This window comes from Folsomia candida, unplaced genomic scaffold (genome assembly GCF_002217175.1).
Source record: "Folsomia candida strain VU population unplaced genomic scaffold, ASM221717v1 Fcan01_Sc047, whole genome shotgun sequence".
Classification (NCBI taxonomy): Eukaryota; Metazoa; Arthropoda; class Collembola; order Entomobryomorpha; family Isotomidae; genus Folsomia; species Folsomia candida.
In genome coordinates this window covers 215881-242359 of record NW_019091239.1, presented here as the reverse complement: position 1 = coordinate 242359, position 26479 = coordinate 215881, and the positions used below count along the sequence as shown (strand labels likewise).

Genomic DNA, 26479 nt, shown 5'->3' with positions numbered 1-26479 from the left:
AATCTTTGCAAAATAATTAATGAAAGTTGACCAGTATTATGCAATTTTTACATGGGGAAAGCGAAACAAAGTGAGACAAATCACTTTTTACGAACAGATTTCCGTGGTGGTGCTGCCTGTCCGCCAGACTCAATCTCTCCCTAGTTGAAACGGACTTTCACTCACAAAGCTCAAAATTTATTTACAATCTCGAGTTAAAATTTGTCTCGTAATTTCACAAATTAATTTCACGACACCAATTTCCTCCTAAATTTCTCAAGGTTTCCGTTTTTCACCCATCATTATGCGGTTCTGTACAGTAACGTAAGCGTAAATTTGTTTAGTTGTTTTTAAAATAAATTCTTGAATATGTACTTACAAACTTAATTATTAAGTACATCGAAAAAGGGTATTTATATTTTTTAAACACTTTTAATTAATTAAACCCACAGGTGTGAGACTAGGCGTGAGACTAATGGTAACATCTTTTGGAACATATCCATTTTAGGTTTAAAAGACACCGAAGCTAGCGTAATGAGGAGATGCCATGCCGAATTCGACCTGAAGTCAACGTCACCTGTGGACGTTCTTATCGTTGAAGCTTCGTCAGTCGCCAGCAGCTCGTTCGACTGGGTTAATGGCGTCAAAGACACATTTACGTGAGTTTAACATTAATAATTTACCATTTGGGATAACGAAGTGTTCACAAAATTAATAGTCTTCTTTTTTGTTCATTAATTCCTTAGGTTCATGAACAATAGGCCGGAAGCGAGTTTGAAATTGGCTGTCAAATATATCAATGATTTGGAAGACCGTTGGAAATATTGTTTTGTCAGCAGCACGGCCGTTGCCTATGAAGATAAGAACAAGTGGACCTTTACTCTGCGAAGTAATCCGAAGCGCAGTTCTCTAACTGAACCAATCAGGAAATGATATGATATAATTATTTTAATCGAGATCTTTGATACTCACTTGAAAAATGGAGTTGTTCACGAGCGTTTAATTTGTTAGTCGCAAAGAGCATGTTTTTGCGCAAGTTCTTGTATGTATACTTTTCTGTTCCATTAATTCTTTGGGGAATACTATTAAAATAAAATGAGGCATTTGCCTCTTAAATTTTGCAAAAGTTGTTCTTTATATCGTATATTGGTAACTTGCATTACTTTAAGGCTCGTTCTATGCTTTAATTAATATATGTCATATCTACAGGTCTGCATTTATTTAACCAGTTGGTTTTTTTGCAGTTGCACATGTACAGTAAGCAAAATAATAGCTCGTACATTTACGTATTTTAAATTGCGACTTGATCCCTAATATTTAGCCCTTTGAAACTCTGCACGCAGTTGAACCACTTCATTGACGAATAATTCCGCGTCGTCGATTTTAAGGTCATGGACAGGTCTAATGTCAGAATTTTTTAACATTTGAAAATGAGGGGCCAAAAATACAAACAACTTCATAAACAATTTTTTGGGGGTCGTCCAACTTTTGTGTTTGGATGGTGCAAGGCCTTACGAAGAAATTGAGCTATCACAGGACTGTGTAGGAATATTATTGATGCCCACAGGAGGAGGCACTGTCCTTACGTGAAAGGAAGTAATTTAATGTCTCTCCAAAAGAATGGAAATTACCCTCCGAATATTTAAGAAGTTACCTAAATGGAAAGCAACCTCTTAATGCTCTAAATTTTCCCTGCCGTTAAATGGAAGTAGCCTCTCATTTTGCATATCACAAATCTGTGTAAATTTCTTATTAGTGATGGGCCTACCTACCACACTCAAAATAAGGTAGTAATGAATCATTACCATGCGGAATGACTATGTGGCTCTACCACGTCGGTTACGATTTGTAGTAGAAATGGTAATAATAAGTTCAGGGAAATTCAAGTTTAATACATAATGGTATTAACTTCCTTAATATTTGGTAATGAGTTTGAATTTCCCTGAAATTATTATTACCATTTCTTCTACGACAAATCGTAACCGACGTGGTAGAGCCACATAGTCATTCTGCATGGTAATGATTCATTACTACCTTATTTTGAGTGCAGAGTACGGTTGATTATGTTCTTAAATATCCTAAATAATTATGTAAAATGTTTAATCAGATACCCAAAACATGTATTTATGAAAAACATTTTTTAATTCGTTTTAAATTGCTTAAAAATTAATTTGTTTGACTGCAAAAATGTCAAAAATTGTTTTAATATTTCACACTGACAAATAACAAGCTATCCACATGCTTTGGTTTCATATTACATTAATGATCGGAATTATTTATGTATTGTGAATTTCTGCGATTTTACTAAAAAAAGATATTTTTTGGAAAAAGCGCTAAAATATGTAAAAAAAACTATTTGAGTGTTTCAAAAGATGCAGATTTTTAGCTAAATTCCAAAGCTGTATGTGCTATCCATTAGTGGTTTTTGCAATCTATACTAAATTTAAGATGAAAATAATAACTTTTAAAAACGGTATAGGTCACCGTATAGGGTCACTGATTGCACTTTGCTCACTTGTAACTTCATATTCTTTCATGTGAAGCAAGTGTTAATCGCCAATTTCACTGGGCCGAATTTTACCTTTTTAAGACATTATCTGGAAATCTCAACCCTATAGTTAGTTCTATTTTGCTGTGCTGATGTGAAAAAATCTACATGCACGTGTATCCGTTTTTTTACGAACGGGTACTGTATGTTTGTAAAGATGAACTTCGTCTTTGTCTAAATTATAAAAGAATTTTTCGATGTGAACACAAAACCTGTACCAAGCGGAAGCGTGGAGGACCTGTTAAGTCCACAACAGCTTTGATTACCATGTGGTTTTTAAAAGTGCATGCTTTTATGGAAGCTGTAGAATTTAGTATAAGGTTTCATAAGTAATGATATTTTGTAGTTGTATGAAAATGCCTTTATTTCTTTGTATTGTAATTGAGTGTCTCATAACCTCGTGATTTTGAGTTTTCCGGTTCTCTTGGGCTTGGGCCACTATTTTTTCTGTTGCTGTGTGAGTGAATAATTGTATGGATTATTCTTGGGTTTGAGTTGGTCATGAGAAGTCATGTAAAATTAATGTTCCAACGAATTAATTGATTCTAATTAAATAAAGTGGTTTAGTAAATGTAATTGGCTTTACTAGTTCCAGCTTTGATTTTAAAGTAAAGAATCGCAAGAATCATAAGTCACGAGAAGAGTTTTAAAGTCATACACCGCATTCCACTCGGCAATTTTTAAGTGAGGACTTATCTACGGGTAGTAGGTCTGCTCCCTCAACATTTTGGTGACCTCGACGTGATTGTCGAGAGTAGTGTGGTGTTAGTGGTTCCTGCCTTAAAAGACGGACTTGTGCCAAGGTCAAAGAGGAGGAAGAGATTCACGTTGCTGCCGTATTGCCCGTCGTTCATCCCTTTGAGAAGACCGAGTGGGTGGAGCAACAGAGACCAACCAGGAGTTAATTTATAAGAAGAACCGAATGAGCGGTTTGCTGCGGCCCTAAGCGCAGCCTACCTAGGTTGGAGAATTCCAGTTTTAATTGCTGTTACTTACTTAAATATTAATATTTGGTATTTGTTGGATTTTATATTTTCCTGAGATTTCGTCATGGAAGATTTGAAGGCTACAAGGACTCCGTTTCGTAGGAAGTTCACTCGGACACTCAACGAATTGAAGATCATTTTGGATTCTGACAATCCAGATGAGGAGGAGGTCGAGGTGAAAATGGAACGGATGAAGGTGGCGATAGAAAACCTGCAGTTATCTGATGACAAGATTCTTGCTAAGATGCTGGCAGATAAGTGTTCGGAAGAAGAGTACCAAGCAGAGTACGACAGCATGGATAAGTACCGGGATGAGTGGTCGGACTTTTGTGTGAAAGTGCGTCGCGTTTTTCACCTGCCTGGGGTCCTGTCGGAATCCGAAGCCGGATCGTCGTCGCAGTCGACTACGTTAAAAAAGAATCGGACTTACAAGCTGCCCAAAATTGAAATTAAGAAGTTTGCAGGCGAAGTGACGGAATGGATTAGTTTTTGGTCACAATTCGAGAAGATACATTTAGATGAAGAACTCCACGATTGTGACAAATTTCAGTATCTTGTTCAATCCATGGTTCCTGGCTCCAAAGCTGCAAAACTTGTTGAAAGTTGGCCACAGTCTGCAAAGAATTATCCCAAAGTTATCGAGGCTATGCAGGACAGGTTTGGCGACAAAGTGCTACTCACTGAGGTGTATGTAAGGAAGCTGCAACAATTGGTCATCTCTAATGCTGGAAAGAAGAATGAAAATATCTCATTGGCGAGTATGTATGATGATCTCGAGTCCAATTTGAGAGGTCTCGAGTCCCTTGGAGTGACATTTAAAGAAAGTGCAGCGTTCCTCTATCCAATGATTGAATCAGGACTGCCAATTGAATTAGTGAAAGTGTGGCAGAGAAGTGCCTTGTCCGGATATGGAGACGAAGAAATTAAGCCGGTGGAGGAGAGACTGACTTGTCTCATGAAGTTCATCCGCGCGGAAGTTAAGGGAGCTCAGAGGCTCACATTCGTCATCCCATCGCAGAAACAGCCGGAAAAGGACAAGAAGAAAGATAATCATCGCGGTGAAGGGTATCACAAGAGCGACGTCGCAACAGCAGCTGGGTTATTCAGTGGGCACAGTTCAACTTGTATTTTTTGTGACAAGAATCACGCCAGTGTTGACTGTTGGCGAGGACCTCAGATGACCATGAAAGAGAAGAATGGCAGAGTGAAGGACAGAAAGTGTTGCTATAAGTGCTTAAGGTCCGGTCATTTTTCAAGCAACTGTAAAGCAAAGTTAAAGTGCATCATTTGTTCAAGACAACATGTGGTGGTAATGTGTCCGGAAGTCGCCCAGAAGGCCCAAGAGCAGGAGGCGAGACCGGTCGACAGAGAAGAAATAAGAGGTGGTGCCCCATCAGCAATGACAAGCCATGAATGTGCAGGGGACGTCTTATTACAAACGCTGCTAGTTCGGATCTACAACAATGATAAGAGCAGATACCGTGTGGCGCGTCTTGTATTTGATAACGGGAGTCAAGGGTCAAGTGTTCGTCGCGACACAGCAGAAGCATTAAGATTGGAGCCGGTAGGGGAAGTATGGTCAAGAAAGGTTCTCTTCGGCGGCCAGTTAACTGAAAGACGGCGACACAACCGACTCCGTGTAACATTATCCAGCCCGGACGGAAATACTCAACGAGATTTGGAAGTCTTGGACGAACCAGAAATTTGTGGCCGACTTCGCAGAATCCCAAAAGGTCCGTGGTTAGAAGAATTAGCACAGAACCGGATAATGCTGAGTGACATGAAGTCACAGAATCCAGAAATTGAAGTCCTCGTGGGAAGTGACTATTTTGGGCAACTAATGACAGGAAGAGTTGTTCAGTTGGCGTGTGGGTTGACCGCTATGGAGTCAGTCTTCGGATGGACCTTGAGTGGAAAATTACCAGCGGGTTATCATTCAACAGCAATGTTACACTTGTCCAGCGCCCTTATGTCTTGCCAGTCGTCCGTGTCGGAACTTTGGAGTCTGGAGACTTTAGGAATTATGGATCCTGTCGATGTAAAGAATAAAGATCAAGAATTGGAAACTAAAAAGCATTTCTTGAATACGGTAACAAGAACCGATGATGGTCGCTACTCGGTGAAATTGCCCTGGATTGGTGAGGCGCCCCCGATTCCAAGTAATAGAATGGTGGCGGAGAAGCGGCTGATGGCAGCAACAACAAAATTGAAGGCTGCAGATCAATATGATGTCTATGATGGAATTTTTAAGCAGTGGATAGAAGAAGGGATCGTCGAGGAGGTGAGTGGCGAGGACTTGCAAGAAAATGGAAAATTAGTCCACTACCTGCCTCATCGCCCGGTCTTCAAACCGGACAGTTTGACCACGCCCGTGCGCCCAGTTTTCGACGCATCGTGCAAGATGTCAAGAAATCCATCGCTAAATGAATGTTTGCAAAAAGGCCCGAATTTATTGGAGTTAATTCCATCGATTTTAATGCGGTTCCGGGAAAGAAGAATTGGAGTCATCTCGGATATTCGCAAGGCTTTCCAGATGATCGCGGTGGATCCTGCGGACCGTGACTTTCTTCGTTTTCTCTGGTGGGAAAGTCCAGGGAGAAAAGAATTCAAGGTGCTGAGGCATTCAAGAGTAGTATTTGGAGTGAATTGTAGCCCGTTTCTACTTGCAGCAGTAATAGAATATCATTTGAAGAGTGCAAGTCGAGAATATTCTGCTGTGGCGTTAAAACTACTCCAATCTCTCTACGTCGACAACTGTGTGACGTCCGTGGATACTATGGAAGAATATGAAGAATTTAAGGAGAAGTCAGTTCATCTTTTGGAGGATGCCAAGATGGATCTTCGCCAGTGGGAGGTCAGTTCTGCGGAAGGATCGTCCCAACCTTTGACAACTGTGTTGGGGCTCAAGTGGAATAAGAATGAAGATATTTTGAAGGTTGAGATTCCACGTGAAGAGCTGCCAGTAAGAATTTCGAAACGTGTGGTGTTGTCGCAAGTGCAGAAGATTTATGACCCGTTGGGATTTCTCAGCCCTGCGACATTGATCCCAAAGTTATTACTGCAGAAAATATGGAAGGAGAAGTCATCGTGGGATGCAGAACTGGAAGAAGATGTGAAGAAGGAGTTCTTGGAATGGTGGAGCGAGGTCCCTGATTTGGACAACATTCACATTCCTCGACATGTTTGTGCATCTCGTCAGGAGAGATGTCAAATCCACACATTTTCGGATGCTAGTCAGTTTGCATACGCTGCGATTGTCTTTCTTCGTGTGGACCGGGGGGACGAAGTATCAGTGCAACTGATTCAGGCAAAATCAAGAGTTGCCCCCATCAAGAAGGTCACAATCCCTCGACTTGAATTACTTGGTTGTACAATTGCAAGTCGTTTAACAGCATCAGTCAAGAAAGCCTTATCTATGGAGGATGTGCCCACTTATTTTTGGAGTGATTCGACCACTGCCATCGCATGGATTCGGCGTAACGACGAGTGGGGTACTTTTGTTGGGAACAGAGTCAAGGAGATTTGCACCTTAAGTCAGCCGAAGCAGTGGTCCCATGTTCCAGGTGGAATTAACCCTGCAGATTTGCTGTCGCGTGGTTGTTCGCCGTCGAAATTAGTGGAATCTCGTTGGTGGGAGGGACCAGATTGGCTTAAGGGTCCGGCTGAAAATTGGCCAGCGCATACCGAAAAGCTGGATGAAAATGCAATCAATTTTGAAAAGAAGAAGGCTTTTATGAGTTCCGTGGAGACAGTCGATGCATGGTATGTGAAGCGTTATTCAAGCTATATGAAGAATATTCGCCACATTGCCTACCTCCTTCGATTTGGCGACAAATGCAGAAAAAGGAGCAGTGAAAATGGAAAACTAACGAAGGAGGAACTAAATCGTGCCGAAGTGACCTTGGTGCAGTTGGTGCAACGAGAAGAATTTCCAATGGATCAGAAAGTAATTTGTGGACTCCGTGTGGTCAAGAATATTGATGGAATTCTCTGCGTGAAGACCAAGCTGCTGAATAGGATGGATTCAGAACACTTCCGGTTGCCGATTTTAATGCCAAATGATCATCCCATGGTGGAGCAACTTATTAGATGGAGTCATGCTATCAACGGGCATGCTGGGGTCCAGTTTCTTATGGGATCGCTCAGAGAGAGTTTTTGGATTATTCAAGCAAGGAAAGCAATTAGAAGAGTTATTGGGAAGTGCGTGACGTGTCGCCGTTTTACTGCCAAATCGGGAAATGTGACGGAGGCAGCATTGCCAGAAAATCGTGTGAAGACCGCAGCAGTTTTTCAAATCACGGGAGTGGATTTAGCAGGTCCGCTCACTCTGACCGACGGGTCGAAGACTTGGTTCGTGATTTTTACGTGTGCAGTCTACCGTGCAATCCATCTGGAGTTGGTGACATCGATCAGCACTGATTCGTTTTTGTTGGCGTTGTTTCGCTTCGTGAGTAGACGTGGTCGACCCACCACAATCTACAGCGACAACGGGACGAACTTTGTCGGAGCGGACAATTTGTTCCGAAAATTGGATTGGAAGAGGATTGAAGCCGAATCCCAAGTTCAAAGGATTCAGTGGCTGTTCAACCCCCCTACAGCAAGCTGGTGGGGAGGATTTTGGGAGCGGCTGATCAGAAATGTTAAAGATTTATTGAAACGTGTCCTGGGTCATAAGAAATTGAACTACGATCAGCTTCTCACATGTCTTTGCGAAGTGGAAGCTGTCGTGAACGGAAGACCCTTAACCTTTGTAAATGAGGACCAAGACGACCTCATCCCACTAACACCGGCTATGTTTATTCAAGATATAACTGTGACGGAATTTCCGGAAGTAGCGGTTTTGGATGGGAGTGGTCTGAGGAGGCAGTATGAAAAACTGAAGACGTTGCGAGTGCAACTGCGAAATCGTTTCCGAAAGGAATATCTTGCACTTTTGGTCCATAAGGGCAAGATGAAGAAAGAGCATAAGTTGGAAGTTGGAGATCTTGTTCTCATCGGTGCGGATAATAAGAAGCGTTTGGACTGGCCAATGGGAAGAATTGTGGACTTCCTCGGAAAGGATCAAGCCCGCGTGGCGAAAGTTAAGACGATGGGAGGAATGTTCCTGCGACCCATTCAACGTCTTTATCCATTGGAGATCTCATCATCGAAGGAATTGCCAGCAGTGACACCAGAGGTCACGAAGACTGCCAGATTGGACAAGGAGTCTGCGGTGCAAAAGTTGAAAGAAACTGAGCCGGGGATAGCTACCCGATTTGGACGTAAAGTGAGAAGACCAGTGAATTAAAGTGTCAAAAGTTAAAGTTATAATTCATGTATTTGTATAAAATTATCTGGTTTTCTTTTGTTCGTTTCCTCACGAAAGAAAAGGTGGAGGATGTAGAATTTAGTATAAGGTTTCATAAGTAATGATGTTTTGTAGTTGTATGAAAATGCCTTTATTTCTTTGTATTGTAATTGAGTGTCTCATAACCTCGTGATTTTGAGTTTTCCGGTTCTCTTGGGCTTGGGCCACTATTTTTTCTGTTGCTGTGTGAGTGAATAATTGTATGGATTATTCTTGGGTTTGAGTTGGTCATGAGAAGTCATGTAAAATTAATGTTCCAACGAATTAATTGATTCTAATTAAATAAAGTGGTTTAGTAAATGTAATTGGCTTTACTAGTTCCAGCTTTGATTTTAAAGTAAAGAATCGCAAGAATCATAAGTCACGAGAAGAGTTTTAAAGTCATACACCGCATTCCACTCGGCAATTTTTAAGTGAGGACTTATCTACGGGTAGTAGGTCTGCTCCCTCAACAGAAGCCTTAACTTTAATTGCATATAAATGATACGTTTTTTATATAAAATCCTAAAATTTTGGGTTGTAGATATGTACATTATTTTAAGAGGTAGTTTGCCACCAAAACCCTAATTCAAAAATGACTTTAAGAGGCAGGTGTCCATGAAGGGTACTTCTGAAATATTTGGAGGGTACTTCCTATTTAATTGGAGAGGCTTTAAATGCATGCCTACGTGAAATGCCTCACCGTGATATTCGCCCCAAATTTTGATATGTTGTACATCCCGAGATGCTGAACAAAAAATGTATTGGTCCCTAGGCCCTAAGTGACCTGGTTCGACCGGAAATAGAGGTCAAAGGTCAGTGCAGTTTTCCGCTCGAAACCCCGCAAACCGCATATTTTTTGGAAGCTTCGGAACTCACGAGTCCAAAATAGTCCGAATATACACCATAATAGGGTAAATGGCCAACCCTTGACCTTCTGAGGTCAACCCTTGACCTTTTGGAGTCAAGCAACACAGTTGTAAATGTGCGTTGCTCTTGCAACACAGTTGCACATCCTTACTACAGCGATAGAGTCGACTCAACTTATTGACTTGACCTTCAAAATCAAGGGTTGACCTTTGACCCTATTATAGTGTATATTCGGACTCGTGAGGTCAGTAGCTTTCCAAAAATATGCGGTTTATGGGGTTTCGAGCGGAAAACTGCACTGACCTTTGACCTCTATTTCCGGTTGAACCAGGTCACTTAGGGCTTAGGGACCAATACATGTTTTGTTCAGCCTGTCGAGATGTACAACATATCAAAATTTGGGGCGAATATCACGGCGGGGCATTTCACATAAGGACAGTGCCTCCTCCTTTATCGCCAAAAACGGTTTTAAGGCCTAAAATTTTGACTTCGAAGAAATTCAGAGAATTTTGACGCATATATTAATATATTATATATATTTACTTTTGTATATTTCAATTACTCGAATTTAGGCCGTATCGCAATTATAGATACGCAAAGGTACGCCCTGTTCTTTTGCTTACTGTACAAACTGGCAACTGGTAAAATAAATTTTGTGTAGATACATGAAAGTATGCAATGATCGTTAAATTAATGTAAATTATTAATGTACATCAACAATATAAAAGACACATATTTTGCACAAATTAAAGAGGCAAATGCCTGATTTTATTTTAATATTATTCCCCAAAGAATTAATAGGATAGAAAATTATACATACAAGAAATTGCGCAAAAACATGCTCTTTCCCACGGACACATTAAATATTCACGAATATCGATATTGGTGGTATTTTGGGAGGATTCAGTAAGCAAATTTCACATTTTTATTCAATTTGTGCATTATGTAGATATATTTAAATTCCTGCTGAACTCGTGTTTAAATCGCATTTAGGTGACTACATGGTTACAAATGCCGCCAATTACGTCCCTTTTGATTCTGTGGGTTTAATGAGTACGGAAAATTTTGGATCGATCGGTGGGATCGCATGGGTTGGTGGGACCTGTCGAAACAGGGCGAAAACAACAGTGAACCGAGACGGGGGCAGTTTTGATGGGGTTAGAATTTTTGCGCATGAAATGGGTCACAAGTAAGTAAATACTGTCCTGGTTTTTAGGCTTGTAACCTCATTTGATAAATCTCACTACGCCCATTTTCGGCGATATTGGGCTTTCCATGTTGAATAAACTGTATGTCTCGAATGCGAATGCGTCAAAATATGCAAATGAGGTGCCAAGCTTAAGTTCGTGGATAGTACTTAGGGTTGTAATTAGAGGATAAGATCGTCAAATACTTTTTCTCTGATATTACGAAAAGTTTACTGGTTTGACTTGGATCCTAACCTAAAGCTGACATGAAATTTAATGAGTTGCATCGCCATTAAGTAGCAACACAGCTCGGCTGATATCGGATGAAAACCTCCAAATAAATATCTCGCCCCCAGAATCCAAATATCCATGACATCGTCGAGCTCTGACAATAGAACCTTTTGTCAAGCTACACTGGGATTTTTAACGAGGTCGTTCTATCAAAAAATCAAACCAACGAATTAGTAATCACATGGTGCTTATCATTCCGTTGATCTGCCCGTTTGAGTAAAAATATTTGGGGTCAAAGTACCCACGGGCGCCTTGGTTTTCGTCTCGTGGAGGGAAAATTTACTAAAACAAGTTGAACTCTGATGCCAATATTTTTCGTCAATAGGGCCATTCAACGGAATGATAAGCGCTATGTGATTCCTAAATAATTTTTGGCTTGATTTTTGGATATAACTCGTTAAAAATGCTAGTGTAGCTTGTAAAAAGGTTCCATTGTGAGTGCCGAGCAATTAATTTATATGCATATTATGTAATTATTGAGTTACACGAGTTGGTGCAGGCCAAATGTGTAATCAATTTGTCAAAACTTTTAACTTCATTTATTGCACCTTCTTTCATAAATCTATTCACTTATCAGTCTCGGCTCGCCCCATGACGGTGAGGGCTCCTCGGCCGCCTGCCCTCTATCGGACGGATACATAATGCACACTGCTGGCGGAAGTGGAGAGAACCGTTTCAAATTTAGTGACTGTAGTAAGGCCGCCATGCGAAGTTACATTACTTCCCTGGGATCTTGCCTATTCGAAAAGAATGCACCCTGGTAATCCGGTCCCCGTTCCGGACAAAAACCCGGGAGATATATTTGACACAGAAATGTACTGCGTGAAAGCGCACGGACCAGGTGCCACGGTCATAGTTGACGATACCATGTGTGACACGATAAGATGCAGGTGGACCGCGCCCTGTAATCCGCCGAACGAAGATCGGACCTGCAATTGGGTTGGTACTGAATACCAACCAGCGGCGGATGGCGCGCCGTGCGGAGATGTTGGCGCGGGAAAGGTTAGTTTGAAATATAAATTGGCGCCTTTATAAAATTTCGAATTGGCAATTGTAAATACACAACACTGCTTCTTGGGGAAATGTGTGACGGATGCGGAACTACCGACGACCACCACGTTTCGAACGACCACTACGGTCGCCCCTACCACGACTCGAACTACGACCACTACGGTAGCACCAACGACCACCACCACCCAAACTCCTGGTTTTACTTGTACGGTTGAGGGGACATTTCCTTACCCATTAGATTGTACGAAATACATCAGGTGTATAACGATCGGGGGGAAACTGAACATGTATTTGTACACCTGTCCGGCGAATTCTAGCTTTAATCCGACCAGAAACCTTTGTGTAATCGGAAGCTGTTAATCAGTTATTTTTTTGGAAATTATGAATCAATAAAAGCACAAATGTTGAATTAACTATTCTAAATAATATTTAGAGAAACGTAATGATTTTACAAAATGCGAACCTGGGATCCAAAATTGAGGACTGGCCAAACACTAAATATTTGTTTTTTAAATAGTCTAAACTAATATTATAAATTAGATTGAGCTACATTTGACCAAATTTTAACCTTTATAAAAAATTCAATTTTTTAAAAATTTGTGGTCAAAAATGTCGAAAACACGGCGGACTTATCAATTTTAACCGATTTTCGGCCCACAAAACCAACATGATATTCAGTTTACGCAGATCTTGCACCTCTTGGTTGGTTGCTTTGTAATGAATTTTTTAACTAATGGCATCTCATCTAACGATTAGATTAACAAAACTTAAATTACGGATATCCGGAAAATAAATGAAGTCAAAATAGAATTATCTTGTCGGATTCGTTCATTATAAAAAAAAATAAAATCCTTCCAAAAATAATACTTATGCACAGTTCAGCTCTAATAATATCTTATGGTAAGAAATAAAACATAGAGAACGTGATTTTATACAATTTTATGCAACACGTACATACAGAGAGTCCAGCACGTTGCTGAAAACGTATTTGACCTTAAATAACCCCGGAACGGTTTGTCGTAGCGGGTCAAAATTTTGAACAGAGGAGCATGTTATCCTCAGATACTTGTGTGCAAAAATTCAACTCTCTACTTTCAGAACTGCCTCCCCCACAGCCCCCAGAAGTTAAGACAGTCATTTCAACTCTTTCCAAACTCCGTCTAAAAAATATGGTTCCCGCAGAAAAATTTTAATTTTCAAGTATCCGAACTCAAAGTAATCAATTTGACTTACATCGGGGGATTGTACAGGTATTTCACTATTCGAAATTATTTTTATCCCTACTCAAGGTCCTTTGCATTATCTTGGGTTAACTTTGCCGTCTGAGAAGACGCTGCGTCATCATGAAAAATCACCTTATTTATTTTTTTACCGTGCAGTTTAGGAATGTGGTATTCTAAAAGTGGTTTCAATACACGGTCCACATCATACTTTACAGATACGTTCACTTTTTAGTGGACTTTGATAAGTGGGAGGATACCACGACCGGACATTGCACCCCAACCATAAAATGTTTGAAAAAGTTCTCGTCATTGAAAAGCACCAAAATTCTTGAATTTTTTTTCGGCATTTGTCGTGTACTAAGCTCTTCGAACCCAATTAGTAACTTGTAGGGAAAATAGTTCTTCGTAAATTGTCACCAATAACTCTCTCCAATTCCTCAACAGAAAATTTAAATAATTTTTTTTGCAAACACCGGCGAAATTTTTTTTGGAACAAGTTGAAATGACTGTCTCACATTCTGGGGACTGTAGGGGAGGCATTTTTGAAAGTAGATAGTTGAATTTTTGCACACAACTGTCTGAGGATAACATGCTCCTCTGTTCAAAATTTTGACCCGCTACGACAAACCGTTCCGGGGTTCTTTAAGGTCAAATACGTTTTCAGCAACGTGCTGGACTCTCTGTATTTACATACATTTGTATGCAGGTGAAAATTAAACTGATTTGATGCGGCAGATTAAAAATTAATCCGTGCATAATTTGAGATAAATACTTACATAGACTCGAGACTCGAGATTTAATCCGTGACGTAAATAGAAGGCGAATTACATTTAAAAAGCTGTTAAAGCAAAGTTAAGTTTAAGTTAAATTTATCAATCAATAAATTCCAGCCATTATTTGATTGAGGTACCGCATAAATCACATGTAATAATTTGCATAAATACGCCAGAAATTCAACTACTTTTATGCGGTAGATAAGAAAGTAAGTATGATTTCAAATTAATTTATGCGGTGCCTCAAATCCATAATAACTGGAATTTATTGATGGATAAATTGAACTCGTCTACCATTTGCGTCATAGACAGTTTAAACCTCGGATTAAATAAGTATCTCAAATTAAACGAAACTTGCTTCACTTTGTAAGCAGACTTCAAAGGTTTACCAATTATTTTGTGGGTTAGAAATTTTACGAAAATGAAGGCCCTGTTGGTTTTCCTTTTGACAGTGATTGTCTCATTGCAGGCAATTCCGACGAATGTCGAAGTTTCGAAGGTTGGGAGTGGTGATGAGGGCTTTTCAGCCAGGGTGCATCCCCCAGGAGAAGATGTGATCCATCTCAACTTGAGAAAATCAGGTGCAAAACTATTTAAACATACGGTCCCTACTATGGAATTATTGCTACGTGTCATTTTATTTGCATAAATCTCACTATGCTCAATGTAGAATAAATGCGTGAAATTGGTACATATGTGCATATATAAATAATATGACTAGCCGCAAAAATTCTACTGTATGAATTTCACTATTTGTTTAGAAAATCTATAAAATTTGTGTAACGTATATTTTTTAATTTGAAAAGCTTCCCTGTTTTTCACGACAACTTCAAAATTGTATCTGTCCGAAGACGTAACGTCACTGCGGATACTCTTTACGAGGATGTCACACCCTCTAAAAATGCCCTGATGGAGATGGAAAACTCCATTTTGGAGGATCCAGAGCAAAATGCGGTCGTTAAAGTTAACCCGGATGGGAATTATCTGGTACCCAAGTAATTATTATGCAAGACTACTGATCATCCGAGAAAAATGTGACCCTAGAAATTCTAAAAGGTCACTTGGTGCAGTTTGCTTATTTTTGTTATTTTATCCCTTATAGAAATTTATTTCGATGCTAGAATTCAAAGTTGCTAAGATATTCCTTAAAATTATTTGTACATAGCTGCCACGTAAGATTTTAGAGAAAATTGGCTCGGCGAAGGCCACATTTTTTCGGATGAACAGTAGATAAAAATTCTAAACTTTTTTGCGAATTTTCAAAATTTCATATAAAGCTTATTACCAAATACATAAATAAATTGCTCACTTAATCTATCTTTATTGCTAATTATATCACTCAGCGAGGGATAGTTAATGGCCGGCAGATAAACCATGATGACGCCGGTGTCCACGAAATTGGAGAGCTTACCACATTTGCCGATCAAAACGCAGATTTCGGTATAAAATTTTACTATTAAATGATAAAACGTTTTTGTCAAAAACCAAGTGATAAAATGTTCTGCCGGTACTTCTTTCTAGTAAATATTCCCGGCGATGGGCAAGATTGGTTGAAACAAACAAACTTAAACAGTAGGACGATCGGCATCCAAACTTTGGCCGTTGTTGAGCTCGGTTTGGTCGTCGATTTCTCACTTTTCACTCTTTTTAACGGCGACATTTCCACGATTACGGAATATTATGCCATCTTCGTGAAAGGAGTCAACAATCTGTTTTCCGTCGTAGGAGATCCAAATGTTGCGTTTCAGTTGGTGGGAATTTACGTGATGGAGGTAATATTTTTGGGGTATTGGGGTTTTGCAGTGCTTGGGGGGTTTTGGGGTAGTAAATATATATGAGCAATTCCAACGGGTAGTCGGGATTTTCACCTTTAATTAAGTATGATAACAGGGTTTTACAACAATTCTACGAATTAATCAGTGATTAAAACTTAATTAGTAAGCAACTTTGTTGCGACATGTCTGGAAAGTAAGATTGTTGTCACAATTTATCCTCAGTTTGCTTTAGGACTGCCAATAAGTTGAGTTGAGTTGAGGGTTAACTCAACTCAACTCAATAAGAAAAATCACCGACTCAAACTCAACTCGACTCAAATTAGTCTCAACACAAACTCGACTCAGCTCAAATGTTGACGACTCAAACTAAACTCATATCGACTTGCTTCTTTTAGAGTAAAATATTTATTTCAATAAATGAGTTCAAAAGGGGTTAGAAATCTCGTTAAACGTATGATTTTTAAATAAAATTTCCGTTGAGCACGATATTGGTAGTCGCTAATTACAATTTTCATCTACAGAAGACTATAATCTACAAATATGAAATTGTTGTGTTAATTTCGATAAGCTAATCAACAAATCGGTATATGATGACGACGGGTATGGAGAGGACAGTTTAGTATGTGTATTTGTGTAACGGTGTAATTTTTCATTCAAAATTTTTTGACAATTGCACATTTTTCAATTTTTTTTTCAACCGGCCCGGCGAATCCAATCTTGAAATATTTGGAGAGAAAGTGATTCCCGAGGTTGCAAATGTGCAAAATCGAAAAATGTGAGTAATTTTAACACAAATCGCTGACTACAGATTTAGCAGCTTGCTTTCATCAAGGTGAAAATCTCGAAATGGACAAACTGGCAGTAAAAAAATCCTTAATGAGTTGACTCATGAGTCAACTCGAACTCATTTTCCGTAACTCAACTCAAACTCATTGTTTTTCAACTAATTCATTTCAAAGTGAGTCGAGTTATACTCTCGACTCAAACTCAACTCAACTCACTAACTCAATGAGTCAAATGAGTTGACTCGAACTCATTGGCAGTCCTAGTTTGCTTCGAAAATCCATACTACCCCAAAAACCCAAAAACCCGGGTAAAACCCGTGGGTATGCGTTTTCAAAAGCAAAACTCTTACCCTTAGCCTGATTGATGTCACATTCTAGTCTCGAGGTGTCCAACCGTTTGTGGAAAATTATAACAATTTTGATGGAAGTTTTGATATTCACGGGATTTTGGATGAATTCAGTAAGCACATTTCGCAATTTCGACGAATTTATGAGGTAAATTGTTGGCCGTCACGCTTATTTAACTTCCTGTGCGACTCATGTTTAAATCGTAGGTGACTACATGGTTACAAATGCCGCCAATTACGTCCCTTTTGATTCTGTGGGTTTAATGAGTACGGAAAATTTCGGATCCATCGGTGAGGTCGCGTGGTTAGGGGGGACTTGTCGAGACAGGGCCAAAACAACGGTAAACCGAGATGTGGGCCAGAGTTTTTCCGGGGTTAGAATTTTTGCGCATGAAATGGGTCACAAGTAAGCAAATAGAATTTTAATTAAGTGAAAGTATCCTCAAACTGTTTTTCTGCAATATTTCGGGATGTGGTGGATATGAAAATTGATTGGTTTTAGTCGGACTCTAATCTTAAACTATACATGTAGCATATAATTGAAGTGATACATTTATACTAACAGTGGGACCTTTTTTCAAGCTACACCAGGATTGGAAAGCGAGTTATATCATAAAAATCAAGCCAAAAATTAGGAATCAGGAGGCACTTACCTTTGCGTTCATGAAGTCATACAAACGTCCGCCCTGAACTTTGCTAGGAAATATGCATATTTCATCAAGGGGGTGTGATATGGGCCACGTGATTCATTATTTTTTGATATAACTCGCTTCACAAATCACAATCGCTATGTAGCCTGGAAAAGGTTGCATTGTAGGTAAGAATCAATTATGTATTTACTAGCGTATAAGCCCGTCTCCCGCCGTGCGAGCGAGGATTATAAGCTGCAATATTGAATTACACGAGTAAATGCTAAATGACCATGTCTAAACCTTTCACTCCCACTCCCACAACTTCATTTATGGTATCTTCTTCAATTTATTCACTTATCAGTCTCGGCTCGCCCCATGATGGTGAGGGCACCTCGGCCGCTTGCCCCTTGTCGGATGGATACATAATGCACACATCCGGAGGAATTGGAGATAGTTTAAATTTAGTGACTGTAGTAAGGCCGCCATGCGAAGTTATATTGCTTCCTCGGGATCCTGCCTATTCGAAAAGAACGCACCCGGTAATCCGCTCCCCGTTCCGGACAAAAACCCGGGAGATATATTCGACATACAAATGTACTGCGTAAAAGTCCACGGCCCAGGTTCCACGCCCATTGTTGAGGATACCATGTGTGATAAGATATGGCGCAGGTGGACCGGGCCCTGTGATCCGCCGAACGAAGATATGACCTGCAATTGGATTGGTACTGAATACCAAAATGCAGCCGATGGCGCACCGTGTGGAGATGTTGACGAGGGAAAGGTGAGTTTTTGAATTACGTAGATATGTGTGGGTACTCTGTGGGGTGACCAGAGACCAGCGGCAGTAGCGCATATTCTTAAATGAGCTCTTAAATGCTATCTTTTGACTCCTCCCCATCCGTAATGGTTCGTAACGGAATTTTAAAACGACCTACCTGCCTTTGAAGTGCTGCGTAATTTAAAATCGTCCTCTTAGAGGGGAAACAAATTTGAACCTGAATTTGAGAATTTGTGTTCAAATTTGAAATTTGAACTCGAATTTGTGCTAAAATTCGAAATGCCTACTTCAAATACAGCACTGTTTCTTGGGGAAATGTGTGACTGATGCGGAACTACCGACGACCATTACCACTACGGTCGCACCTTCGACCACAACAACCGCGCGAAGTACGACCACCCCAATTCCTGGCTTTACTTGTACGGTTGCCGGAACATTTGCTTATCCATTAGATTGCGCAAAGTACATGAGATGTGTAGCGATTATGGAGAGCCTGTACCCTTATTTGTACACCTGTCCAGCGAAACATGTATTTAATTTGAGCAGAAGCCTTTGTGTAATCGGAATATGTTAGTCATTACTCATTAGGTAACTTTTTTTGAAATATGAATCAATAAAAGGACAAATTTTGAATTAACTAACACGGTAAACGAAATTATTTTGTAAAATTTGATAAACTGCAAATCAGGGTTCCAAAATTGAGGCAGTGGGGAATCAATAGTCCAAAATAATTTTATAAATTATATCCAGTCACCAGTCATATTATTGTGGATTATTTATGGATACGAAATTACGCAAAGTTTAAACCATCATATTCGTACATCGAAATCGTTAAAGTGCGAAATATATGTAATATGTCTGACATGTGCACATATTTTTTGATAAAGTTTCTGTCAAATGATGAGTCATCGTTGATGACCCTTAATTTGACGATAGTTTGACCCAGCATTACTTTCAATATTGTTAATACTACTCTGATTACGTGATAAATATGTATACTTCTCAATACTGAGCGGTATTATTTTTATGCTGGATTCTAAAAGTATTATAATGTCTGCTTAATTTTATGCATCATACTTTTTTTATTTAGTCCTAGCGACTCACGGCTACATCAGTTAATTTCCGCCCTCAATTACTCATCAACTCTTATCCTTAATTACACACCTAGTTGCACTTTTAAATGGAAATCGTCTAATAAAAATTATCAGTTCTCGCTTATCGGTAACCGGACATATGCATCAATCACCAAAGCTTTTTCGGAGAAACGAATGACATGCTCTGTTTAATATTGTGACCAATTAGTGTTTACAGAATTATGTATGTACACATGTGCACAGTGGCGGGTTTAGCCAGCTCGGGGCCCCTAGGTGACTTTCTTGTGACGATTTTTAATATACTTACAATGTGCAGACATGGGCTTCTCGGACTTTGACCGTTAATTTTAATGCTCAGCAACAAAGAAACCTACAGTTTTGCTTATTCATGCATGCGAGTGTTTTCGCGGAATTTTTAATTAAATTTCGGACAAACTACGGACTTTCCAAAACCCTATCACTTTTCTTATTTTAAGCCGATGTGACAAATTCAAAACGTAGCTTTCTGAAAATTACCTACTTCAAATTAGGAAAATACATTTCTAAAAACGTCTATCATTTAATATTTTCATTCATGTATTTGTAAATTTTAACAAATGCAAAAGAAACTCAAATTACTGAAAATTTGATGTTTTTGAGAACCAAATTTTGTAAAATTAGGTAATATAATTCTGATTAAACTGTACTTTAATGTTTGGAATTTGTTTAAAATTTGAAAGGCTGCAGCTTGTTTAAAAAGTCATGATGAGATGTTGAAAATCAATCAAAAATTCCTTCACGGGTGGAAAAACTTCACGGGTGGCAAACTAAATGCAAAATACGGGCTCTCTCATTTATTTGTGAGGGTGAATAACTTAATGTTAGTTCAGCGAAAATGTCCTGAGCATGCCTATAAGTTAAGTTACGTAATTTTTTCAATTTAATTAAATCATTAGTTCTAGCTTGACGGTAAAAATTACATTATTTTCCAAGAACTAATCTGATTTTCGTTCGGCAAGACGGGAAGCCAAGAATTCGCAACCCGGGCAACGCCTAATTTATACTCGTCACTTTAGCGTCATTTTAATTTCACTTTCACGATCAACTCAATTTATAGATTTTCGGTTTCATTTTGTTGTCACGAAAAATTAACGCCATGCTAACAGCAAGATGATTACATTTTATAGTTGCGTTCATTTCATCTTGCTTTCATTTTGGTTTCATTTTCACGCCGTTTTCCAAAGTTGAAAGTGTTTCAACTTTTGCAAATGAAAATGGCGTTAATTTATTCATAATCAACTGTAACTATGGTTGTACTATATCAGGCTGCATTGTAGGGTTTGTATATACATATAGGTAATGTACTTTTACTTGATACTAGGGCATCCAAAATCGGTTTTTCCGATTTTGTAAAACCGGTTAAAAACCGGTTTTTCCGATTTTGTAAAACCGGTTAAAAACCGGTTTTCGATTTACCCGAAAACCGGTTTTATAATTTTCCAGAAAAACGGTTTTGTAAAAACCGGTTTTATCACACTCGAAAACCGGTTTTCGATTTTTGATAAAAATTGTTTTAGAACCACTAAATATTTGTCATTTCTTGTTTTTCGTCCAAAAATAAATTGTTCTGAAATATTTTTTTCCAAATTAATGCCCTAAGTGTGTTCAACTTTAAATTTTACCACTTTATATTTATCAAATTTCTTAAATTTTGTAGAACCCGGTTTCAAAAACCGGTTTAAAACCGGTTTTGGAGAAAATCGAAAACCGGTTTTACGAAAATTTGAAAAACCGGAAACATACCTGTGCAGCTTCACTCAATTTAGGCAGATTGAGGCTTCATTCACGATGAGGGAATGAAGGAGAGTGAAGCTGAGTGAGGGAGTTGAAAATTTTGATCGAGTGAGTGAAGGTGAGTGAGGGAGGCCCAAGCGAGAAATGAGTGGAATGAAGAAGGGTGAAGGAGATGAAGGCTTCATCACTTCATCTCTTTCACTCGTTCATCTACGGGGAAGAAGGGTGAAGGAATGCAGGGTGGATAATTAGTTTACATACTCAAATAAGCGTGGCAATATTCACTTACTACCGTCCCTTATTACCCCAGAAAATTGTCACTGTGCCCCAGTCAAATCTCACGTTCCCCAGTCCAGTCTCACAATGCCCCAGTCCAGTCTCACGTTGCCCCAGTCCAGTCTCACGTTGCCCCAGTCTTGTCTCACATTGCCCCAGTCGAATCTCACGTTGCCCCACCAGGTGGCGCCAAAATATTTAATTTATGATGACACGAGGGACTGAATTGAGTGAAAGAAAGAGTGAAGGAAATGGATGAGTGAGGGGAATGAATGGCGTGTTAGGAATGAGGGAGTGAAGGGAATGAAGGAGTGAGAATGGGATTTATCAGTGAGTGAAGCCTCACTCAGCCTTCCTTCACGTGAGTGAGGGGAGTGAAGGGCAACTTTACTCGAGGTGAAAATGAGTGAAGTTGAGTGAAGCGCAACTCACTTGCACAGGTATGACCGGAAAAATCGAAAACCGGTTTTACGAAAGTTTGGCAAAATCGGAAAAATCGAAAACCGGTTATTCAAAATTTTCCGATTCTGGATGCCCTACTTGATACGTCCTGTATCCTAGGTTTTACTTCGTTACATCTTAAATATTTTTATTTCATTTTGCTTTTCTGAACCAATAGGGAAACAATTTGGATTCCTTCCAAATTCGGGATTTTAATTTTTAGTTGCTGTGAACGGAACATCAATATTTCATGAATTTCTGTGAAAAAGTATAAATTGCAAAGATGAAAATGACGAGAAAGCTATAGTAAAATGAAAACTAAATTAAAATGAAATGACGAGTATATATAAACACGAGGTAACAGATTAAAAAAGACTAGATTAAGATAAATTTAATAATTTAACTTTTTTATTGGACCAAATAAATATCCACAAAAGCATCAATCGCAGGAATACGTTAAAAGTCATGTATTTTGGCTAGCACGTCAAGGGGCCCCCAATTTTATTAGAAATTATTTATCTGGCAAACATACAGAAATTTTGCGGAATCACATGCAAAAGTTATTGGAGCCCTTAGTTAGTACCTTATTCGTTTATGTGTACATTATCTACCTATATATGTAGCTACTTATCCCTTGTTCGTGGTTTCGCAAACTACCTGAACATGAGTAAATACCACCAATTAATTCCTATACTTGCATTGCTTTATTACCCTAGAATTTATTTTTAGAAATTCGCTGGGAACTCTTGTAACTGTTTACGCATAGTCCCAACCGGGACTATGCGTGCGGGCCCCGCTGCGCGAGGGCCCCTACGTCAGAAATACCTCACCTCCCCGGCTTACCCGGTACTGCACCGAGATGACGCAAGGCTGGGGGCCCCCGTTGCGCGGGGGCCCCTAGGTGTCACCTATGCCACATACCCGGTTTACCCGCCACTGCATGTGCAAATAACATAAATTCGCTATCAGTTGCATGCATACATACATATTGTGCAAATTCTGCTCCTTTGACAGGATGGCTGTATGTGATCATGGTCAAGGCTAATGAATCACCTGCGAAATTGACATCTATTTAATAACAACTCCCACCCAGTTATCAGTCACGTATTTACATAAATATGTAGACCTTGCACCAACACAATCTCTCCTGGCAACAGATTTGGATATGCAAAAATCCGTACTTAAGCGACTACTTTTCCACTCCAATAAATCATTCGTATTTCGGCAAAGCTGTAAATTTTGGCAAATTCGCAACCATTCTTTATACGGCAACCATGTCTCGAGTAATGCAGGCGGAGCCGAGGGGTCTCCAGTGGGTGGCCATGTCGCGAGGATCCTTCCCAAAATTCGCCGTGGAAGCGGGAATCGATTCCGGGAAGAAATTGTACGTCGCCAGAGCCTCCCACGCAGGGGGTGTGGTTCCTGGAAAACTGCACGTGGGTCATTCATCCGCATACATTGCGTATGACGGGAAGGAAATCAGCATGCCGAATTATGAGGTGAGATTTTTTTGCTGTTTAATTAACCTTACACTCTAAATAAAATTGTCTAAAATTGGTTACCCAATTCGGAGAATGACTTAACAATTGTGTGAAATTTACCCAACCGTTGGAAAATTTTTCACAAATTTTACACAATTTTTGTGTCATCCTCCTTTTTTAACTCTACATTGCATAAATTTTACATAGGTTTATTTAAAGTATAGGTTCAATTAATATTTTAATTGATTTTATTAATTTAGGTCTTGATAGGTCCCACGGCCAGTTTGAGCTGGGTAGAATCCAGCAATGGGCAGGTTCCACAGCACGCTGTGATTGGAGGTACATTACAGACATAAATATTTGACAGGTTAATTGAAGATGAAAATTCTCAAATGATTTTCATGACAGGTCGGGATCCAGGTGGTGAAACTTATTACATTGGCCGTGTCGTTATCAATCGCACTGTAACGGTGGGGAAAGTGCATCCAACCCACAAGGCGTGCTATGTCCCATACGGTATGTTTATAGGTTAAATAACATAATACATATTTATTTACACTTGTGAAACTAATTAAGACATGATTACATGTAATTAGTTATAAAATCAGCAAGACAAATATTTATTTATTCCACTTTTATTTAATCATATTGTTTCGTCTTTACAGATGGGAAAGAACATAAGCATACCACGTATGAAATTTTGGTGAGGAATTTGCTCGGACGAGCGCTTAACGTTTGACAGAGCTAAGGTGTCAGAATATTTACTATTTACATATGTACATATCTGGTATTCTGTATGTGAATCCAAAATTTGAGACTTTAAAATAAAACTCACTTCATGCCATAACTGTTTATAGTAAAATTCGTTATATTTATCTTTGAGCGTGCTCACGTACCGACATACGCATATCTCGCAAATTGAGCATAGCAACATCACCTAACTTGTCCTCTGTGCGAGATTTCACAATAATTTTAACGAAGAAATGATGCGATTTAAAAAAATCAACTCAGCAATTGGGCATGCACTTACATATTTCGATAAGGATCCCGATCAACAAAAATTATTACTTTTGCGTCAAAGTAACGCATCCATGGTGAAAATTTTTAACAAACAAAAAAGGCGTGATTATTGCATAAATTTTGTGCTAAGTTTGGTGTGCACCGTGAGACACGCTAAATTTGCATTAAAAAACTGTAACCTATGGTTGAAAAATTATTGCACCCAAACGTGCTGAGATATTGCGTAAAAATACCGCACCAATATCTCGTTAATACCCACATTACATGAGGCGTTAAAATCATGCAGTTTATACGCAATGAATGGTGGGTGCGAAGAGACAGGCAACGCGCGAGAGTTTGAATCTAAGAGAAGCGTGGTATTTCCTTTTCTCTCCCACCCTCGCAGTCTCGTAAATTCCCTGTTAATTTAATTCCCTGTTAATTTATCTGTTGTCTCAATGTCGCCAAAAAAATATTACATAATTGAATTCCCCCCTGATAAATACAATTCAGCGCCTGTGGAGCTTGTTCCAAGTCACTGGGTTATCCCCGCAGAGAAAGTTTGTCTCTGGCCACCAAACTCTGGGCCAAGTATTAGAAATTTGATAAAAAAGGGCACTGCTATTCCTGATGTCAAGTGGGGAAGAGTTAGCTACGGTAAATAGCTATTTAATTCAAATTATGAGAAGTCATTCCAATTATTTTACATTTACTAACAAATATCATTATTTTAGATGATTATGAAGTTGCGACAAAAAAACTTCAAGTAGCCGAGGACACTTCCAACTTGGAAAGTGAAACAGAATCAGAAAGCAGATTAAGGAGCAAGAAGATAATTCCCGATATTCAGCCCAGTAGCACACGAGGGGATGTAACGTCTTCATCCGATGAGGAGGATAGCGACGCGAACAAAAACAGTCCTCCGTCTGGCTCACTTCAGGATAATTTGGAGCTGGGTAGGCTTATAATACTGCCACAAATATTTTATACTAATCATTATGGTGATGCTTTTTAGACCAACCATTGAGCATTCCTGAAATAATTCCCGAAACTGAAGAGCAAAGCAATCTACAAGTAGGAAATCAAGTTGAAACTGGAGACACCTCTTTTGTTGTTGTAAATTCGCAGAAGTTAAATGATTTACGGCTGTTGATTTCAAGTTAGTACAAGCAAAATAATTTTATTAAAATTGATGTATTATGTTAACGCTTTGTAATCACGTTGCAGGGACAACGCAAAGTGTGCTAACTTTGTTGGAAAAGCAGGCTGAAGACATTAAAGACATTAAGGCTTTACTGATTAATGTGAAACAAAGGCCGGATGGTAGGAAGGCTCCCAATTTCAGTGCCATTCCAAAATTACCCCTCGACAACGAGGTAGCACTGGCGGAGTTTGAATCTTGGCTCGAGGTGGATTCAAATCGCGAATTACTGGTACGATTTAATCGAGATATTTTACATGCATAATTAAACCTTAATGTTTTTTCTTATATTTGATACTAGGTTGAATATTTGGCATTTTCAACTGCGACACAGATCGAGGCGAGCACTAGAAAAATCTTGAAAAAATTATTTACGAATGAATTTGGCAGGCGAATTAATTTTACGGGTAAAGGAAACAAGACATCGATGAAAAACCTAAAACTATTGGAAGTCGTAAAAGGTGCTAAAATATATTCTAAAATGAAGAAAATTTTCTAATTGTTGGTCTCTATTTAATGTTTAATTGGATTGCAAATTTCAGAAACCGTGCGAAACGTCTTTACAGTTGAGTCCGTTCCCGATCCCAAAAATCCCAGCGGCCGTACTCCCACCGATGATATAATTCAAACTGCAGCAATGAATTGGTTTCGTTCTTCAAAAAGTAGTTGCAACGACGACGCTCCCTCGGGAATTGCATCATAA

At 39.2% G+C, this 26479-nt stretch overlaps 4 protein-coding genes and 1 long non-coding RNA gene across 5 annotated transcripts; 4 read left to right on the top strand and 1 right to left on the bottom strand.

The window, feature by feature from the left end:
• The first annotated feature begins 115 nt into the window (after positions 1 to 115).
• Positions 116 to 1111, top strand: LOC110861961. The gene is made up of 3 exons (XM_022111096.2): positions 116 to 303; positions 432 to 638; positions 726 to 1111. Exons 1-3 carry the CDS (start codon positions 284 to 286, stop codon positions 910 to 912), a joined length of 414 nt encoding a protein of 137 aa, XP_021966788.1. The 5' UTR covers positions 116 to 283; the 3' UTR covers positions 913 to 1111.
• Positions 1112 to 3577: 2466 nt separating this feature from the next.
• LOC110861890 lies at positions 3578 to 17511 on the top strand. Its single transcript, XM_035845096.1, has 7 exons — positions 3578 to 8774; positions 10703 to 10898; positions 15001 to 15181; positions 15538 to 15634; positions 15716 to 15966; positions 17133 to 17214; positions 17309 to 17511. Exons 1-7 carry the CDS (start codon positions 3578 to 3580, stop codon positions 17509 to 17511), a joined length of 6207 nt encoding a protein of 2068 aa, XP_035700989.1.
• A 4970-nt stretch (positions 17512 to 22481) lies between these two features.
• LOC118433337 lies at positions 22482 to 23347 on the bottom strand. The gene is made up of 2 exons (XR_004833328.1): positions 23208 to 23347; positions 22482 to 23148 (listed from the first exon to the last, which is right to left on the bottom strand). It is a non-coding gene; the product is annotated as an uncharacterized LOC118433337 (long non-coding RNA).
• LOC110861953 (natterin-4) lies at positions 23268 to 24423 on the top strand. The gene is made up of 4 exons (XM_022111090.2): positions 23268 to 23594; positions 23837 to 23915; positions 23985 to 24092; positions 24242 to 24423. Exons 1-4 carry the CDS (start codon positions 23370 to 23372, stop codon positions 24313 to 24315), a joined length of 486 nt encoding a protein of 161 aa, XP_021966782.1. The 5' UTR covers positions 23268 to 23369; the 3' UTR covers positions 24316 to 24423.
• A 610-nt stretch (positions 24424 to 25033) lies between these two features.
• Positions 25034 to 26479, top strand: LOC118433302. The gene is made up of 6 exons (XM_035845095.1): positions 25034 to 25232; positions 25310 to 25531; positions 25591 to 25734; positions 25803 to 26008; positions 26078 to 26237; positions 26319 to 26479. Exons 1-6 carry the CDS (start codon positions 25034 to 25036, stop codon positions 26477 to 26479), a joined length of 1092 nt encoding a protein of 363 aa, XP_035700988.1.

Excerpts from the sequence above, each read along its gene's own strand:
- LOC110861890 (XM_035845096.1), top strand. The coding sequence starts at position 3,578 with ATGGAAGATTTGAAGGCTACAAGGACTCCGTTTCGTAGGAAGTTCACT. Across the intron at positions 8,775-10,702 it reads GATAGCTACCCGATTTGGAC|GTGACTACATGGTTACAAAT; the intron begins GTAAAGTGAGAA and ends AATCGCATTTAG. Across the intron at positions 15,635-15,715 it reads CGATCAAAACGCAGATTTCG|TAAATATTCCCGGCGATGGG; the intron begins GTATAAAATTTT and ends ACTTCTTTCTAG.
- LOC110861953 (XM_022111090.2), top strand. The coding sequence starts at position 23,370 with ATGTCTCGAGTAATGCAGGCGGAGCCGAGGGGTCTCCAGTGGGTGGCC. Across the intron at positions 23,595-23,836 it reads TCAGCATGCCGAATTATGAG|GTCTTGATAGGTCCCACGGC; the intron begins GTGAGATTTTTT and ends TTATTAATTTAG. Across the intron at positions 24,093-24,241 it reads GGCGTGCTATGTCCCATACG|ATGGGAAAGAACATAAGCAT; the intron begins GTATGTTTATAG and ends TCGTCTTTACAG.
- LOC110861961 (XM_022111096.2), top strand. The coding sequence starts at position 284 with ATGCGGTTCTGTACAGTAAC. Across the intron at positions 304-431 it reads ATGCGGTTCTGTACAGTAAC|GTGTGAGACTAGGCGTGAGA; the intron begins GTAAGCGTAAAT and ends TTAAACCCACAG. Across the intron at positions 639-725 it reads GGCGTCAAAGACACATTTAC|GTTCATGAACAATAGGCCGG; the intron begins GTGAGTTTAACA and ends TTAATTCCTTAG.
- LOC118433302 (XM_035845095.1), top strand. The coding sequence starts at position 25,034 with ATGTCGCCAAAAAAATATTACATAATTGAATTCCCCCCTGATAAATAC. Across the intron at positions 25,233-25,309 it reads GTGGGGAAGAGTTAGCTACG|ATGATTATGAAGTTGCGACA; the intron begins GTAAATAGCTAT and ends TCATTATTTTAG. Across the intron at positions 25,532-25,590 it reads TCAGGATAATTTGGAGCTGG|ACCAACCATTGAGCATTCCT; the intron begins GTAGGCTTATAA and ends GATGCTTTTTAG.